Genomic DNA, 18,290 nt, shown 5'->3' with positions numbered 1-18,290 from the left:
CTCTTGGTACCGTATGTACAGACCCTAATATCTCTAAGGTCAGATTGGTAGGGGAAGGCTCCCCACCTTCTCTCCACACTGGGCCACAAGAGATATCACAGGAGTCCTCCCCATGACTACAAGGTAGCATTCACTGTGTCTTGTAACAGAGATTCTAGGTGGGAGATTTTGGGTGTATTGACTAGGGTTTTCCAGAGAGTGAGAACCAATAGGAAATTGACGAACTGACAGACAAGTGGAGGATGGGTGGATGGATGGATGGATGGGAAGATCTATTAGGGAGTTGGCTCAGGTGACTATAGAGGCTGAGAAGTCCCATGATATACCATCTGCAAGATGGAGATCCAAGGAAATCAGTAGCATGGCTCAGTCCTAGGCCCAAGGCTGAGAAACTAGGGGGCTACAAGTTCTGGAGTCCACAGGCCAGAGAACTTGACGTTCTGACATCCAACGTAAGAGAAGAAGGGTGTCCCAGTACTGGGTGTGGTGGGGGGGTAGGGAGAGCAGAGAGAGCAGGAGTGAGAACGCAAGCACACAATTACAAATTCACCTTCTGCCTTTTTATTCCATCTGGGTCCTCAGCTGATTAGATGGTGACCACCATATTGGATGAGGATGGATCTTCCTTACTCATCCACTGATTTAAATTCCAGTGTCTTCCTTAAACACCTGCACAGATATGCCCAGAAATAATATTGTATCACGTATCTGGATATCCCTTGATCCAGGAAAGTTAACACCTAAAGTGAGCCTTCGAACTGAACAATGTCATTGTTTCCACTATCATCCTCCAGACACACACACACACACACACACACACCATGTGCATATATATATAAAGGTATCTTTTTAGTCTTTTGCTTCATTTTAGCAACTCTGTTCCAGTAATGAGGGAAGCTCCTGCAGGTCAACCCCCAGCAGCTGCTTGGATTATAATAAACCATAGGCCAATTTTCTTGGGATGACTACGTGAAGCACACAGCTGTCCCAGTTCCCACTAAGAAGAGGCCACCTTCTATCATTGAGAAACTGGGAAATGAAGCGCCAGGCTTCCTGCTAAACAGATCACAAGGCCAACCTGCGTGGGTTCTGGGTACTGTAGGGGGTCTGCGTTTATTCTTAATTTGAAATCAACACGCCACCCTTGGTTTCTTTTGCCTTCCAGTTCATATATGATGAAGAAATTGTGTGGTAAGTTTTTAAATTTATTTTTTATTTTTCTTTTTTTTGTTTTCTTTTTGGTTAATTTCCAGTATCCTTGTTTACTGCGTTTGCAAAATCTTTTTTTAGAATTATTTATGCAATATATTCTAAGTAATCTTGCCTTCATTCTTTCAAAGTGATGAAAATTATTTCCCACCCTGCCAGACATCAAGATACATCATGAAACTAAACTAATGACCACACTTTGGAGTTCTGCACAAGAATAAGCACACACAGATAAGGAGTATAGTGACAGGTCTACTTCTGGGATAGGGGATGGTACGGGTGTCCTGGCAAGGTGCTGAAGGAGGGATAGGGTCTTAAATACAGAACAGCCCAATCCCAATTCCCTCCCTCACACCTTATGCAAGAATGCATATCAGGTAAGTTAAAGCTCTTAATACAAAGCGAAAAGTTTTAAAGGAAATTTCAGAAGAAAAGAGAGGGACTCATCTTTATAACATTGCAGTAGGAATTGCTTCCTTAATTAAGATACGTAAAGCACAAACTTGTGAGGAGGCAGGTGATACTTGTACTCTTCCATAGAGCCTGAGTGTGTCTTACATTCATAAGCCATACAAATTGCCTCGTCATTTACATGATCCACAATCTCTGTCCCATAGGCGATTATCCGTGGGATATTCTCACGTGATCTGGCTGAGACCATCCGCTGTGTGCCTTGTGCCCAGAGAGCCCCAGTTCAGGACCCATGCTGGCCCCTGACATACTTTGCTACCCTGAATGTCTCCCCACTCCTGGGTCTCCTTTTCCTCCAGGGTAGATGGGGTTAGGCTGGTGGTAGTCAGCTGTTCTGCAAGTCCCTCAATGGCTCATCGGAGTTAGTAAAGGAAGCACCCCCAAAATGACCGTAGCCCATGCCTAGGACACAGAGGCTCCAGTCTGCATCTGTCAGATGAACAAATAAAGCTTGTGTGGCTTCTCAGGGCCCATGGAGTTGGGCCACATCAGCAAAAGCAGTGATAGTACATTCCAGAAAGACCCTTCTCCGTGTGGTCCCAGTGGATAGCCCAGGAGGTACCTGTGCCCTGCTCCACTCCTTCCCTGGGGACTCGGGCCCCTTTCTATCTACACCGTAGCTTCTCTTTCCCTGACTAGAATCTTGAGTGACCATAGGTTTTCTTAGGTTGGCGTTCAGGCCAGCGTTCACCCTAAATCCTGGAATGTGGCAGTCCTGGTCCCTGCCTTGGGGTGTGTGTCGGGGGGAGAAGTCCCAAGAGTTCTGTAGACCCCTGTAGTTGAGAAGAACCCCAACAGCTGTCTCTCACTTAGTTATCAGGAGGCTTCTCAAACGTGTCTGTGTCCTGGGGGTAGGAGAGGTAAGGACATCCCACCCCACTGCTTACCCTGTGCCACTCAGTCCCAGCCTGTAAAGCCAGGGCCTCGTGAGCTCTAATCACACTCTCCTTTTTCTCTTCAAGGTGGGAAGGTCTGGTCCTCATCATCTTGTATGTGTTTTACATTCTGATCATGAAGTAAGTGCCTTCTCTTGTCTCCTTCCACACGCTGCTGCCACCTTTGCTTAGAGCAGGGACATCCTTGGTCAGGCCTTTCAGTCCCTTTGGAGTAGCCTCTGTTCTCTGGTGGACACAGTGCTACCACACTTTGGGGGTCAGACACTGTTTTGAGGGTGCCGTCCACACCCAGGCCAGGGGAGTCATGCTGGGTGACTGGTGTATGGGCAGATGACACTCTTAAAATGGGCCACCAACATGAACTTCTGCCTCACCTAGCTCTGGACAGCTTCTCCTGTCCCAGGGTAAGCTCTCTGTTTTGCTGTTCTTCTTTGAAGAAGCCAGGCAGCCTAACTTCTGTTCCAGGCTTCTGAAAATGCCACTTCCCAGGACCACCGCTTTTCACAAACTGCAGAGGCCCCACTCACAGTCCTGGGGGCAAGCGCTGTGTTCTCGGTCGTACAACCTTGAGCCCTTGGCAAGCTGCCTAGGCCTGAACCATCTCAAAACTATCCATGAGGAGCACTAGTCAGCCAGTAAGAGGAACAAAGTTCTGGTACAGGCTTCAACACAGGCATAATGAAAACATTGTGCTAAGGGGAAGAAGCTGGTTACAGGACAACTGTATGACTCACTGTGCATGAGGTAGCCAAGACAGTCAAATTCATAGAGACGACAGATTAGAAGTCAGTGAGGGGCTGGGGTAATGGGGTGCTGTTGATTAATGGGTACAGTGTTGCTGTTTAAGATGATGAAAAAGTCCTAGAAATATTGGTGAATTGGTGATGGTTGCACAAAATGTGAATGAATCCATGCTACCAAAGTGTGCATGAGAAATAAGGGCAGTGACAAATTTTGGTATATGTATTTTTCCACCTTCCCCCCCGCCCCAAAAAAAAACCAAATCACCATCCACAAGCCGAGCACTTTCTCCCTCACGCCTCTTAGGTAATTAAAAAGAAAGACAACACTCCAGGTGTTAGGAGGGGCCTCACATTTATATAAAACATTTATAATGTTTTATAAAAAATGGGTGAAAAACTGTCAAGCTGCAGGAGAATTGTCCTTAGGCAATCTCCTCTTGGACTGCCTTTCAGTGAAAAGCCTGCCTGAAGGAGAGAGGGAGGAAAAAACTCTCTTTTCTCATGAGACAGTGGTGCTGGCTGTGAGTGACACCGGGGGTGAAGGGGGAGGAACATCAGCAGCCCATATAACCAAGAGTTGCTCCCAGGGAAAAAGGGGGCAGGCTCAGTAGTGTTTCCTTTAAGTTCCACAGGCTTGGCTGGACTCTTGTTAGGACAAGCTTGTTAACATACAGTAAGTCTATCGGGTGAAAGGTCTCTGGCATCTCCAGGAAGCTGCTGACAGCTGGATAGGAGCAGGTGTCCCCAGCCTGCACATTGTCCCATCAGCTCAGTTGAAGAGTCTGTCTGTCTGGCTGTCATGCCTACTGCCATGCTGATTAAACAGGCCAGGGTGGGGCGTGAGGTTCAGTGGACAACCCACCCACCTGGTCAATGGGACACCTCTGCTGCTCCTCTGACCTCCTGTGCACCTGACTTGCAGGTACAATATGAAGATGCAAACCTTCTTCACAACCAAACAAAAGAGCATTGCAAATGGCAACCCGGTCAACAGTGAGCTGGAGGATGGTAATGATCTCTATGGCAGTAGCTATGATGACCCTTCCATGCCGTTGCTGGGGCAAGGTAAGGCTGAGCAGACAGGAGTGGCGGAATGCTTCCATAGAAGCCACTCTCCTCTTACACACGCACACACGCACGCGCACACACGCACGCGCGCACACGCACAGTAATACTGTCACCCTCTTGCCATTAGTCATACATAGGAGGAAGAATCAGGGTTTCAGATGTCATCCAGATTGGTGTTGGCTTAGGGAAGGATGGGGTGGGGTGGTGGGGTTCAGAAAGATACGCTAAGGAAGAAAAAAAAAAAAGCATCCCTCCTGTCTGTGGGAGTTTTCTCACACTTGCTTTGCTCTTTCTTAATGCAGTAGTGTCTGCACTCATGCAAGGGCCACGACAGGAAGTTGAGGGCTTGGAGTGACGGATCCTTGGTCCTCTGTGGTTTCTCTAGTGCCAGGCCCATTCCTGGAGAAGTCTGTTCCAGAGACAGCATGACCCTCAGGCTGGGAATAAGTGTCCAGAGAGACACATAGCCAGGGAAGTCAGTCTTGGAGCTGAGCAAGCAGCCCTGGGCCAGCCCTACACAACCCTGCTTGGGAACCCCTCCTGGGGACAGTCACTCCATCACCTCAGCTGTTCTTCAGCCCCCTTTGTTGAGAACTGGGGGTTCTGGGTCTCTGGGACAGGCCCCTGTCATCTCTGTTAAGTCCTTTGAATTGTTTAGGCCTGCCCAGCTTCTTCCTTGGAAATGTCAGACTTGTTTCTCATTAATACAGCCAGTTGCCAGGTGATACCCAGCTGTGGTGGCAGTGGTAGGTTAGGAGAGTTCATGCTGCCCAAATGCAGGCCCAGGCTAAAGCCTGCGTGGATTCTTGCTATGAGGATAAGGAAAAGCAGGGGTAAGGTGTATCCTCAAGTACCACTTCTGAAATGGGTGCTTAGGCCCTGTTTCACCCAAGAGTTCTTCCTCTTTTATTGCCCGGGTCCTAGGCAGGTCACATTATCTTCCCAGTGACTTTAAGTCATTTTCTGGGTGGGACCAGGTGGTCTCAGAGGACCTGCTTGCCTGTGTCTGTGACATCTGATTTCTTTCTATTCTTCATCCTTCCCAGCCTTCATTCTACGGAGGACCAGGGTTTTCTCCCAGGTTCATCTGACACAAATGTGTCAGGTTCTCTACTGACAGCTACCTCTCTCCCTGTGGAAGGAGGAAGTCCACTGGGGTGGGAGTGGAGGTGCAGATTTGGTGAGACCAAACCAGATGGGACCAGAGTCCCACCTGTGAGGGACAGAGGGGAGGAAGCCACAGTGTGGAGACCTGTGTGATGTTTTGTAAATGCCTAGTAGGATCCTGCATGGGGAACTGGCTCAGGACAACCTCCTCAGAAGGGGCAGACTGATGCTGGTAGCACTTTGGGATTCTAGCTGCACAGTCACAGTGGCCCATTGCAGGTCCACAGAGGCTGGCTCCTGTCCAGCACATACTTGGTGCCTCTGAGTCCCCTGGACTTTCATGGCAAAGAAGAAAATATGAAGGGAGAGTAGCACAGGTCATCAGGAAATGGCTGCCTCCTATCCGTTAGGCTGGCAGGGGAGGTCCAAACTGCCCCCAGTGCCCTGGGGAGACATTCCTTTTTGCAACAGGGGTCTCAGTTCCTCACCATCTCAGGAAATCCAGGCTCCCCAAGACAGCTGCCCACACATGGCAGCTCTGTAGTGACTCTGTCCCTATCATCTGATAGCAGGACTTCTCCACAAAGTTATGACTCCCCAATCTCTTTAAGGCCAGGATAATTTCTTGAAAATTAGAAAATTAGATCCATGGCTGCCCCCAAGCACTGGGACAAAGGGAGGACCAGTCTCCTACAACTTTCTAGAATGGATGCATTTAGATGAAGGTCACAGGAGAGAAAGTTGTGCAGGGGTGAGGTGAGGGAGGGGCAGGCCTGGCCTCCTGGACTTGGAGATATAGCATTTGGGGGTCTTTAGCCCTGATCTTTACTGCCCATGTGTGAATCACTCAATGCAGTCCCTGAATAAATCTGACAAAAGCAGGGGACCCAGTAATGCCCCAGTGGGACTGAATGGACCAGGCTCCAAGGTTTGCCTTTTCCAGTGATGTTGCCATAGAATCTTCTGACTGAAGATGATATCAGAGTTTCTCTTCCCTATCCTCAGCCTCTCAGCAGGTGGCTCTCCAGTCACCAGGATTGCCAGCTGGTGGCTTCTTTGAAGGAGCCACTCTTGGACGAGGGATGTGACTCAGTGGTACAGCCCTTGCCAGGCATGCCAGACCCCTAGGCTCTTCCCTCAGTCCTGCAAAAAAATAAGAAAAAAAAAAAAAACAACTTTCTTTCAACCCTGACTTTGCTGTTAATAGTTTGAGTTTCCTATATAAATCCAAAAATTACAAAAAAAAAAAAAAAAAAAAAGAACTTCTTGGAAGGAGAAGGGAGAAAAAGCCTTTTTGTGTTTAAATGTTCTTTGGGGACATGTAGCTCAGCTCACCAGATCAGTCCCCTGGCTGTTTTTTAGGCTATGGTCTCACTCATAGCCTGACAGCCAGTGCACCTGGCCACCAGTTGTCACAGCATACCAAGTGAATCTATCTCAGAGAACTCACTAGAGGACATACCAGGCTGCCCCAACCCTGGCATGACTTGGGCTTGGAGAGAGGAGGAAGGGGCAATACTGGGCCTGGTGAACTGCTGCAAAAACAAGCTACAATTCAGTTGTCTTCTGGAAAGCCACTCTTAGCTTGGATGTATCACCTTGTGCTGTCACTTGGGGGTGGCACCAGGACAAGGCATCCTGGGAGCCAGGTGTCATGTCTCTTGCCTTGCAAGGCTCCCTCCTTCTGAGCACACTTGCTCCCCAGGCTGTGCTGTGACAGGGTTGCTTCTACAGAGTGGAGCCTGGAGCCTTCATTGTTTTGCTGGTATCCCCTCCCTCTGAGATGGCCCCCCACCCAGATACTGAGGTTTCCCATTGAAGGAGCCCGCTACTAACACCCTCCTCAATTAAATAACCCCCGGCATCTTCGCCACCATCAAGAACACTGCCCCAGACTCCACCGCACGCTGATCACCTCTCGCAATCTCTGTCTCCTTAACTGTCCTCTTCTAAATTGTAAGTAATATGCTCTCATCCAAGTGATAACATGCGCTTCTGAACACTAAATAAACCCTCCACGAGCCCCGCCGCACACTGCACGCCTTGCTGGAGGTGAGTGTCGGTCTCCCACAGATGCATGGTCCTGGCTGTTTTCTAACCCACACGCCTCCTGTCTGCTGAGCCTTGCTGCTTATTTGGGGGAAGGGGGGGTGGTGGCTGTGCAGTGTGTGTGTTTTTGTGCCATTAACTCTTGCATGGGTTGTTCTCTGGACCTGTCCATGGTTACCCCATTACTCACCAATGATACCACAGGATCTAGTAACCATTGCAGAGAGACAGCTGTATCTGTTCTTATAGCTCCTTAGAGGGGACAATGCTGCCTGCTTTTGTGTGCTGTGTTTATGAGCCATTTGGTTACTAGACCTTCGCAGGGATCTAGAGTCTAGTGTTATTTCCCCCAGGATACTAGCACTCAGCTTATTTGCAAAGGTGGCAAGGAAGAGGCCTAGCACTGGGAACTTTGTTTAGCCTTGTGAGGGGAAGAAAGGGTCAGAAAGACACCAACAGTTTGCCATATACCCTCGGACAAGCAGGCACTCCTCCTGGGTCTCGGAAGACTAGGGCTTGGGGCCAAATCTATGACCTTGCTGCTTGTCTTTGCAAAATAAAATTGGAGGCCACCTCAGGGAGCATTGAGAGAATGCTCCAAGGGACATTTGGGGACATTTAGAGCCAGTGCTGTCTGCTGCTTTCCAGCATTTTCCATTCCTGGGAACCCTCATAGGCTTGTAAAATTTCATCTGAGCCTCTGGAAATGGAGGGTGGGAGAAAGGTTCCATCCCAGCCATGAGTGAAAAGTGCAGAGACCCTGTAGTCTAAGTGAGCTGCCCTTGTGAGGTTCAGACAAGGAACTGAAAAGCCCTTGAAGTCAGTCAAGGCCAGGCCCCAGAAGAGAGGGACCAGTTGATGGAACACATCTGCCCATGAGTGGTCCTGCTGCAGGGGATCCACTGGGCTCTGTCTAACTCAGTGACACCGCCATTTCAGAGCCAGTGACCCACCTTGACTAATGGGAAGAGCTGAAGCCAGACCTCAAGGTGATTGCCAGCTGCCAGGACCACAGCTCCAGGAAGTTGGCAAGGCAAGGGGAAGGCAGCGGCCCCGACACTTGGGTGCTGTCCTCAGAGGGGTCAACACTAATCACAGCATTGTGCTTCATAGTGAAGGAGAAGTCGCAATATGGCAAACCCCCCGTAGTCATGGTGGACGAGATCCTGAGCTCCAGCCCGCCCAAGTTCAGCTTCCCCGAGGCCGGCTTGCGCATCATGATCACCAATAAGTTTGGGCCCAGGACTCGGCTTCGGATGGCCAGCAGGATCATAATTAATGAAGTAAGTTCGCGCCGGCTCACTGGGACCCTTCCTGGTGTGGTTTCCCATTGCACCTGTCTAACGAAGGAAGTCCTGCAGCCCCCCCCACCCCCGAAGCCCAAGTCACCCACAGACAGAAAATTACCCATTCGGGAGGGTGTCAGAGCAGGCAGGGGTCAAGCTCCAGGCCTGAGATAGTTCACTGTTTTGCCAGGCACTAGAGTAGAAGTAATTGTAAGAAGGGCAAATATAGAAATAGACATCATTTCTTTAAAATGCTATTTTGAGAAAGAGTGATTAAAAAAAAAAAAAAAGATGAATATGCACCTGTTCTGTATGGCCAGAGCAACCTGCCAAAAGAATCCAGTACCCTGGTGAATGGCGGTGATCTCCGAGGTCTTCCTTGTCACTCTTGCTCCACTGAAGTTTTGTGCTCTGTATCTCTTCTCATTGGGAAAAAAAAATTTAATAACTTGGATATTATGCAACCAGTATTACAGAGACAATGGGTGTTTTGCTCTCCAGCTTTTTCAGTCTTTGCTCTACATGAGCATTCTGGAATGTGCAGTCCTTATTCTCAGATGTAGACAGTGGCCAGGGGGCTATAGACATTGCTGGTAATGAGTAGTTAGCACACAGTCATATGCAAGAATGACATTTTACCATGATTAAAGGGACAATGTTTAAAATGTGTCTGCTCTGATTTAATATGTCATGTGCTTGCTCTGTGGAAAGTATTAGGAAAGAGAATCACCTTTCTAAGCTTTGAGTCTTTTGTGCAAATCAATGTGGATCAATGAAATTTTATTGAATCCTGTCCATTTTTCATAAGCATGAGGACTGTGCCCTCTGGGTGCTGAGTGGGTGTTGAACAGTTCTAGGGGACTGGGGGATTTGAGTTTAAAATATCTTATAGTCAGCTAGGGAAATAACAGGCTTTGATGAGCTGGGAAAATGCTGGTTGTGTACCCAAATGTTTCAAGCTAATGAAACAGTTCCTTCTTTCGCCATGTTGGCGATTGGCCTGTTCTGGAAGATGGCCTGGGGAACTAGAGAGGCTGAACTCAAGAGGAAGGAAGGCTGACTTTTAATCTCACACCAGCCACTTACTCACTTCATCTCCCTGGGCCTCAGTTTCTCTGTTTGGGGCTATTGGTCAGGGTGCTTCCAGGTCTGAAAATCTCAGTGACGCACACTGAAAGGCTATACCCAGAGCCTAAGCAGTGACCTTAAGGAAATTCATCATGGGATGGGAGCAGAAAAAAAGCCACAAAATGCCCAGTTTGGGAAGTGTTTATTAAAACACTTTGGTCTCATTTCTTCTTTGGTCATTTTAATTCTACATCACAGAGAAGTATACACTTTCATGGGGTAATAATTTGCTCATCATTAAAGAGGGTATTGCAGCTGAGAGAGAGGGTTTGCAGAGGGATCATCCTGGGTGGGGGTACGAAGGAGGCTTTTCCTCCACTCCAAGGCTACACATGTCCTTACAAAGTCTCAGAGATGAGTTTCCAGTGAGCCCAGAAATTCACCCACCCTGGGTTTCCCCCACCTTTTAAGCCTCTCCCATCTCCTTCACCCCACCTCCTTGTCCCCACAGCTACACCTGGATGCTGGTATTTTAGCCATTAGCACTAGCTGTAACTTACTGAGCCAGGCAGGCGTTGGACATTCTACCTGTGCTATAGCCTTAACCCTCTTAGTCACCTCCACCTGGAACTACGTGACAGCACCAACTTACCTGTCGTAATGCCCAGGCCACCCAGAGCAGAGATGAGATTCCAACCCAAGTCTGCATCTAGACTGCAGAAAGGAGACTGCACGGGGTCTTGGGGGTCGGTCTGGTCATCATCCCTGCCCCCTTCCTTCTATGTCTCTATTCCCTCCCTCCTCGTAGCAGTCCTTGCTTGAGTTGCTTGTTTTTGCCTCTTCCACGTGGCAGTCCTTTAATATCAGATGACAGTCACCACCCTGTCCTCTCCGTAATGTGAGGGTCCTAAGGCACTCCACCTTCCCTGACTTGGCAATTGACCCTTCCTCTCCTGCAGTTTCTGCTGTGGGAAGGAAACTTCTGGCTTCTCTCTCTCAGTATGAGGATCCATCCGCACTTGTCTTGTGATTTCTGCCTCTTTCAATGCAGCCTGAGCTCTCTTTCGATACTTTTCAAGGCCCGATCCTTTGTTGGTTCCCGTTAAGCGAGCGCTACGACCCTCGCCATTCACATTACTGTGAAGCAGCGCCCCCTGTCTTTAGAAAGCTACCTATGCACAGCTAGGTTTTCTTTTGTTTTGTTTTTTGTACCTTTCATTTAACCCTACTCAAGCAACATATTATACTTGCAGGTGTGGACCTGAATCTCAGGCATAGGTCGTTTTGCTCTTTTCAGTGAGCTAAGTGTTGTGAACTGTTCATAAAAAGAAATTGAAAACTCCTCCCCCTCCCCCAGCTAGACTTCCTGACATAGGAGTCTCTGCTCCAAACCCCCAGGAAGGTAGTTCAGGGATCTCTGCTGGTTTTTATTTTATGTTTTTTTAGGATAATAATATATTTCCATTTTAAGCGATAATGCCCCCATGGCTACCAAGACAGGTGTTGGGCACACAGTTACATGGCATCACCTCAGGGCACCTCACAGTAATTGCAAGGGGTTTCTGTGCCCATGGTGTGATGGTTGATACCCATGGGCCTCAACTGGGTCCATAAAACTCTTACTGGACAAAGGACCTGAGCAGAGGCGGGGGTGGGGGGGTGGGGGGGGTTCCGGGAACATGAAACATGTTGATTTCTTGAAATGTGACCTCTGTCTCAGCTGAGGGTCTTAGAAGCCCAAAGACTCAGTGAGAAAGCCAGGGTGGACCGGGGTGGCTGAGAGGTTGCCCACTGTCATTAGACACAACAAGGTGGACGGAGGGAGGAGATGGGTTTGGTTGCAGACATTAGACATAGGGAAGTACTTGGCCAATCCAGTGGCCAGCAACCCAAGAAGGGGCAAAATAGCACTAGTGGTCAAGGAAATGCAAACCCAACCACAGTTCCATACTGGTGCACACCCATCAGAATGGTTCAAATTAGAGGACTAACACTATCGGTGTTTCTAGAACTGAGGGGCGTCTTTCTAGACACCCGTGAGGACTGGGGGTGGGGGGTGAGGGCAACACAAACACATGACAACTGTCTCACCCGCCTCAGTGCCTGTCTTGCCGCCTGTTCACACAGAGGCAGAGACTGATCAACTCGGCCAATGGTGTGAGCAGCAAGCCACTTCAAAATGGGAGACACGAGAACATTGAGAACGGGAATGTGCCCGTGGAGAACCTGGACGCTCCTCAGCAGGACCAAGAGCAGCAGCCACCACCACCGCCACCACCCCCAGAGCCGGAGCCGGTGGAGACTGTCTTCCTGTCACCCTTTTCCATGCCTGGTAAGTGTGTGGGGGGTGCTGGCCCTCAAGCCAGGCTTCCATGACTCTTATCGGGATGTTAAGATCTTCAGGATGGAGGCCTGGCCCCCTGAAGGTGGAAGAGCCTGGAGTGAAGGGGTGACATTCGATCACCAAGGTACCGATGCTGAAAGGAAAGGGCTTTGGAGGTTGCTAACATGGCTAGACCCTGAGGCCCAGAGAGGCCAACGGGTCCTCAGTGACCTCACGTCCGTGTTCAGGACAGCTGCTGCTCGTTGTGCAATAAGGAAAAGCAACCACAATAGTATCTTTACAGACATTCGCAGATTCTTAACCCTTGCCCCTTTTGGGCAGGTCTTTTTGCCCATGTGCTGCCTAGTTGCTGTGATGGGATATTCTAGGCCATGTCAGATCCCCACACAGTCCTGTTGTACACATATGAACACATCTCCTCCCATAAATAAGTCAGACTGGACCACAGCTCTACCTCAAACACCCCCAAGGTCCTTCTCTCTCACCTGGAATCTGGCCTGCAGGCCCAGGGTCCTCTGACTACTGACTGCTTGATGACTTTCCCTGGTCTCATCCCTCTTGTTCCCTCTGCTTCAGCCACACTGGCCTCCTTGCTCTATTTCTGTACTCCTGCCTCAGGACCTTTGCACTGCCTTTTGCTGGAATGCACTTGATCTCATTGTTCACATGGCTTGCTCCTTCACCTTCTAAAGATTTCTGTGTGGATGTCATCACATCAGTGTGGCTTTCCCAAGCCACCTTTTTAAAAATATTTTTTGTATTTTTTATGTGTCATCTCTAGAGGAGCAGACACCTTTGTCTATTTTGTTTACTCCTGTATCCTTAACTCCCGTGCCTGCACCCAGTAGGTGCTTAGTAGAAATCTGTTAAATGACTGAATTCAGGGGTTTGCATACAAGAGGAGCTCACCCCACCTGCATTTGCTGTACCCAAACCTTCTATGGGGTGTCTGCTGTCCTAGATGAAGGACAGGGACCCAAGCTGCTGGGACCCACTCTGGAGGTTCCTTCCTGGTGCCTGCCATCAAGAGAGGTATTAGAACTCCAGAACTTTCAAGCTTATAGCTTTCTTTTTTTTCTTTTGAAAAGAGTTCTATGTTTAACATCGGGCTGACTGGGTGCCTGATTTGGGAAGGGGCTCTGGCAGGACAGGGCAGTCCTGCCCTTTGCCCTATCTTTGTGGAGACCCCCCTGTCTCCAAGTAGGAGGTGTGGATGTCCTGACACTATGGCTCCCTTGAGCCAAAACTCGGGCTTAGCTCTGTCTGGACATTCTAGGGCCTACAGCAGGATCTGGGAATCTGCCGTTCACCCCCCCTCTCTGGATTGTTCCTGGGACCTGACTAGGTTAGGAATGACTGTCCCTGGTTAGCACTTCTCAGCCTTCTTCACATTAAGTGAAGAACCAGAAAATTAAGTTTGTCCCCTGGCTGAGGTCACAAAGAGCCTGGCCCTAGGATTTGGCCTCTTCAGGCTTCCCTCTGATGACCAGAAGGCCAAAGATATTGGTGTCTCAGACGCCTGACACATCCCTGGCTAGTCAGAACACCTGCCAGGGAGCCCTGTGGGGGACTCAGGCTACATTCAGTCAGCTCGCCTGGTGGGGGTAAAGACTACATCCTACTTGGGTGGGAATGGCCTCTAGGCGTCTAGGACCCTGAGAGCCACAGGAGGTGTTTTTCTTCAAACCCTGGTCCCTATATTGAGGTACCTGTTTCGACACAAGAGTAAGGAGAGATTTCCACAGGGCAGGGTCCTGGGAGAGCAGGGTATCCACTCACAAAGCCAGTACCAGGGCTGATGACCCAGGATGAACCCAGGGTTCCTAGGAGGGCTGGACACAGGCCTTGGATTTCACTCTGGGTGCCCTGCACAACCCCAAGCCATCTTGTCATCAGCCTGGCTTCACTCCTGCATCAGAAAAGGGACTCAGAGCCACGGTCATCAAAGGAGTTTCAGTCCCTTGGGGCCTAAAGACCAATGCCAGGGAGAGCCAGCAGGTGGTGACACTAGGGGAGACACAGCCTCGGTCCCAGAAACAGCCAGGCATGCAGAGTTGGGACAGGAAGAGCCGGCTGCCACTTGGTGATCTGTATGCTGTTTTCTGGCTACATGAGGTGGGTGTGGGTGGCTCCATTTCTTAGATGTGCAGACTGACGGGACCGCAGCTACCACCATCTACGAACCACTGTATCTGAATCCTGGTCTCAATGATGCCCACAACCAGGGTGGGGTCAGCTCTGGCTCTGTAAAGTGAGACAGCCACACGGAAGGGTGACTTGACTTTCCCTTTCCTTCAAGCCTTGAGTTTGGCAGGAATGGGCAGGAAGCCCATTTGGCTAGGGGGTCTCTGGATAGGTCACATCCCCAGGTGGTGCTAGGGCTGTGAACCAGATGGCTCCTGCCAAATGCCTTCTGCCTCGTGAGTCCTCCCAAGTGCTCCACCCTTCCCAGCCAGGCCTTCCTGCTGAGGTGGCCCACCTTCTTCCTCATCTCTAGGCCACTCCCCTGGCCAGGCCCCAACTGAGCCGAGAGCAATGGGCTTCCTTTGCTGCCCCTCAGGGCTCGCCTTCCTGCCTCAGGAGCTGGCCTGGCTTCCTGTGTCCAGGGAAAGTTTCCTTTGCATCCTACATGCTTCCAGAGTTGCCCTTAGAAACATCCAGTCTTTTTTCCTCCTCCTCTGTACTGGGTGGCTGCTCCTCTGGATGTGCACAGTGTCCAGGGGTGATGGAAGCTGAGGTTCACAGGAGGTTAGGGCCAGTGAGCAAGCCCTGCTCCCAGAGAAGTTCCATGTGCCCAGCTCTGGGCCTCTGACCATCTTTCAGCACATCTGTGGTTCTGGCTCACAATGGACTGAGGCTCCGGTGTGATACTAAGCTGTTCCTTGGGGCTGCAGGAGCTGTGTTCTCTCACTCAGCCTCTCGAAGGGATCTTGGGACCAGGGAAGGACCACTGGGGCTGGGGCCATGGGGAAAGGGAAGAAGTTGCCACCAGGGCCAACTGGAATTTAGCACAGCATCGAGGAGTCAATAGATGAAACTAGGCCAGATTGATAATAACTTTTCTTTGTGATGGGGGACAGGATGGGGCTGTCCTGGATTTGAATCTCAGTTCTATTTCTCACTAGTACTGTGACCCTGGGCCAGCTGCTTCATCCCCCTGACCTTCTGTTCCTCATCTGCACAATGGAGGTCTGGCACTTTCCTTCTAGGGCCAGTCTGAGTAGTAACCATGATGATGTAGTCAAGGTCAAGGTCTCTTTCACACTGTCTGAGCATTTACAGTGCTCAGTAAATGTTCTCATGAACTATGGTGTGCCTTATCCACATGACTGCTGCTATTCCCAGCTTCTTCGATGCCACTGTTAGAATGTTCTAGAAAGGTCATAAGTGCCAGAATCCCTGAGGGCCTGGGACTGTCAGTCATTTCAGGGGTCAAGGAGAGGGAATAAGCATATAAGAGGGACTAGACACCTGGTACATGCCAAGCATGGGGCTGCAGGCACCTGGCCGATAGTGATTCTCTCAGTCAGTAAACGTCTGGGTACACACTCTCTTCTGGCTTTGGGAATCTAGGTAGAAGGAGGGTGGCCATGGTCCCTAGAAATTTCTAGTCTTCAAGGCCAAATGAGGCAGCGGACTACATGAGATGATTTGTACATCGCCTCCTGTCATTACAGGAGGAGGCGGGGCTACAGCCTGTGCAGCCCACTCCGTCCACGTGGACAAGTTAACTCACTGGGGCAGAGTCAGGAACACCCACCACTTCCTGGCGTGGGGCCACCTGGTCTGATCCTGGTTGATTTTCCCTGGCCCTAGAGGCTGGGAATTAGGTCTCTCTGGAAAGAGGAGGAGCTTTGTCTGCCCTGAAGTGGGGGTCGTCAGTGACCCTGAGCCCCAGGCCTGCTGGGGAAAGCCCTGGTGCAGTTTGGAGCTGGGATATCCTGAAGCCCATGGAGACCACACCCTGGCCCTGTACTTTCCTACCCGGAGAGTAAGGAAGTCACACTGTGCTTGCCAGGATGCTGGCCTTCCTGTTCCCTATAATGACACATCTACTGAGGACCTGCTGTATGCCAGGCACAACGCTAAACAAAATTCTTACAGAGCTCTGGACTCGTCAGCTAGGCTGCTGAAGGCCGCAGACTGGGTGCCTTAAGCCACAGGAATTGATTCTCTTGGAGTTCTGAAGTCTGTTAGTCTGAGCTCAGGGTGCCATGTGTCCCAGCTTTTTATACACAGGGTGCCAATGCCTTGTGTCTGTGTGGAGTAAATGGAGTGGATGGAACTGAATTAAGGGCTTTGGGGGCTTACATGCTGGCTTGCTCTAAGCCCTCTTTTATCATATTATAAAAGATACCCCTTGTCTTCCTCGGCTCTGCACAGCTCCTGAGAGCCATGCTGGTTGGGTGGAGAGAGGTCTTTCTGGTCCTTCTAGACCCAGTAAACTGGTACCACAGAAATGGACTCTGCATAACTCCAAGTTCTGGCTCTTTCCTCTTGGCTAGGAGAACCATCAGGAACTGCAGATGCTCTGGGCTCATTGACATGTGCAGCTCCACACATGGTTCTGTCTGGCCCAGGCCCCCAGAGACACACAGCACTTTATGGTGGGAAGGATCTTATTCTTGCCTTGGTCATGGAAGCCGCCAGAGAAATTGCACATTCAGTAGACCACCTCGTGAGTCGAGCTCAGGATTTCAAAGATGTGTCCTTGTCAGTCATTCTGTGCACCACTGAGACTTCAGCTCAGAGGCCAGCTAGAACAAACACTGGCTGGGAGCTTTTATTTTTTAATGTAGCAGCTTTATTGAAATGCAGTTCATACCTTTAGTGAATACAAGTCAGTAGCTTCCAGAATATTCACAAAGTTGACAGTCATCATCACAATCAATTTTAGGACATTTTTATCCCCCCCCCAAAAAAAACTAAACCCTTAACCAGTAACAATTTCCTTCCCTCCCAAACTCCTGACAATTACAAATGTACTTCCTGTCTCTGGACTGGTCTATCCTGATTATTTCATACGAATGAAATCTTGTGATATGTTGCCTTTTGCAACTGGCTTCTTCCACTTGGCTTGATGTTTTCAAGGTTTATCCAAGTCAGAGCATGAATTGTACTTTTTTCATTTATAGCCAAATAATAATTGCTGCGTGAATATACACATTTGATCCACTCATTGGTGGATAGACATTTGGATTGTTTATACTTTTTTTGCTGTAAGTGGTTTTTATTTTTTTTTAATTCATCTTATGTATTTATTTTGCGGTGCTGGGTATGGAACCCAGGGCCTTGTGCATGCTAGCAAGTGCTGTCCCCCGAGCTACAGCCAGTGACTGGTTTTCTTTTTTCTTTCTTTCTTTCTTTATTGTTTTATTATTCATATGTGCATACAAGGCTTGGGTCATTTCTCCCCCCTGCCCCCACCCCCTTCCTTACCACCCACTCCGCCCCCTCCCTCTCCCCCCCACCCCTTCAATACCCAGCAGTATTTTGCCCTTATTTCTAATTTTGTTGAAGAGAGAGTGTAGGCAATAATAGGAAGGAACAAGTGTTCCTGGTTGAGATAAGGATAGCTATACAGGGAGTTGACTAACATTAATTTCCTGTACGTGTGTCAGTGACTGGTTTTCAAAGATCTAACAGAGCATCATGGAAAAAGGTGTTCAATATTTTTTTATCTGGATGAAAGCAATAATTCTAGGTTCTCTGTGGTGAGCAGTCTTTGTACTGAAGTTTAAAGGGATATTAGGAATTTTCAGACTAGCCTCCTTGTACTCTAAAGAGGGAAACTGAGGCTGAGAGCAAGGGGAATGGCTTGCTGAAGGGGGCAGTCTCAACTGAACAGACCCAAGCGTCCTGGCCATCTGTCCTGGAAATTGAGTCCATGACACTCTTCCCAGCCAGGCCAGAGCTGCACCTGCTGGGCCAGCCCAGGACACTGTGCCTGATGGCGCTTGATGCCAACCCTAGATGCTGCACAAGCTCCCTTCGGCTGAAAGGGAGATCATCAAAAGTAAGTTTGTGATCCAGGTGCCAGGGTCTCATG

General features: G+C 49.5%; 1 protein-coding gene across 3 annotated transcripts in view; it reads left to right on the top strand.

The window, feature by feature from the left end:
- The window catches only part of Slc24a4 (solute carrier family 24 member 4), a 145,491-nt gene that overhangs the window by 98,564 nt on the left and 28,637 nt on the right, over positions 1–18,290 (top strand). For 2 of the 3 annotated variants that reach the window (XM_074067289.1, XM_074067291.1), the window contains 5 exons: positions 1,166–1,191; positions 2,643–2,696; positions 4,242–4,384; positions 8,657–8,826; positions 12,025–12,229. In XM_074067289.1, coding sequence (XP_073923390.1) covers positions 1,166–1,191; positions 2,643–2,696; positions 4,242–4,384; positions 8,657–8,826; positions 12,025–12,229 — 598 coding nt within the window. The remainder of the gene's footprint in view (positions 1–1,165; positions 1,192–2,642; positions 2,697–4,241; positions 4,385–8,656; positions 8,827–12,024; positions 12,230–18,290) is intronic. The other variant, XM_074067290.1, reaches the window with a different exon arrangement.

This window comes from Castor canadensis, chromosome 3, assembly GCF_047511655.1.
Source record: "Castor canadensis chromosome 3, mCasCan1.hap1v2, whole genome shotgun sequence".
In the NCBI taxonomy this organism is placed as follows: domain Eukaryota; kingdom Metazoa; phylum Chordata; class Mammalia; order Rodentia; family Castoridae; genus Castor; species Castor canadensis.
Note: the sequence above shows the minus strand (reverse complement) of the source record. Positions and strands in the feature narration are given on the sequence as shown.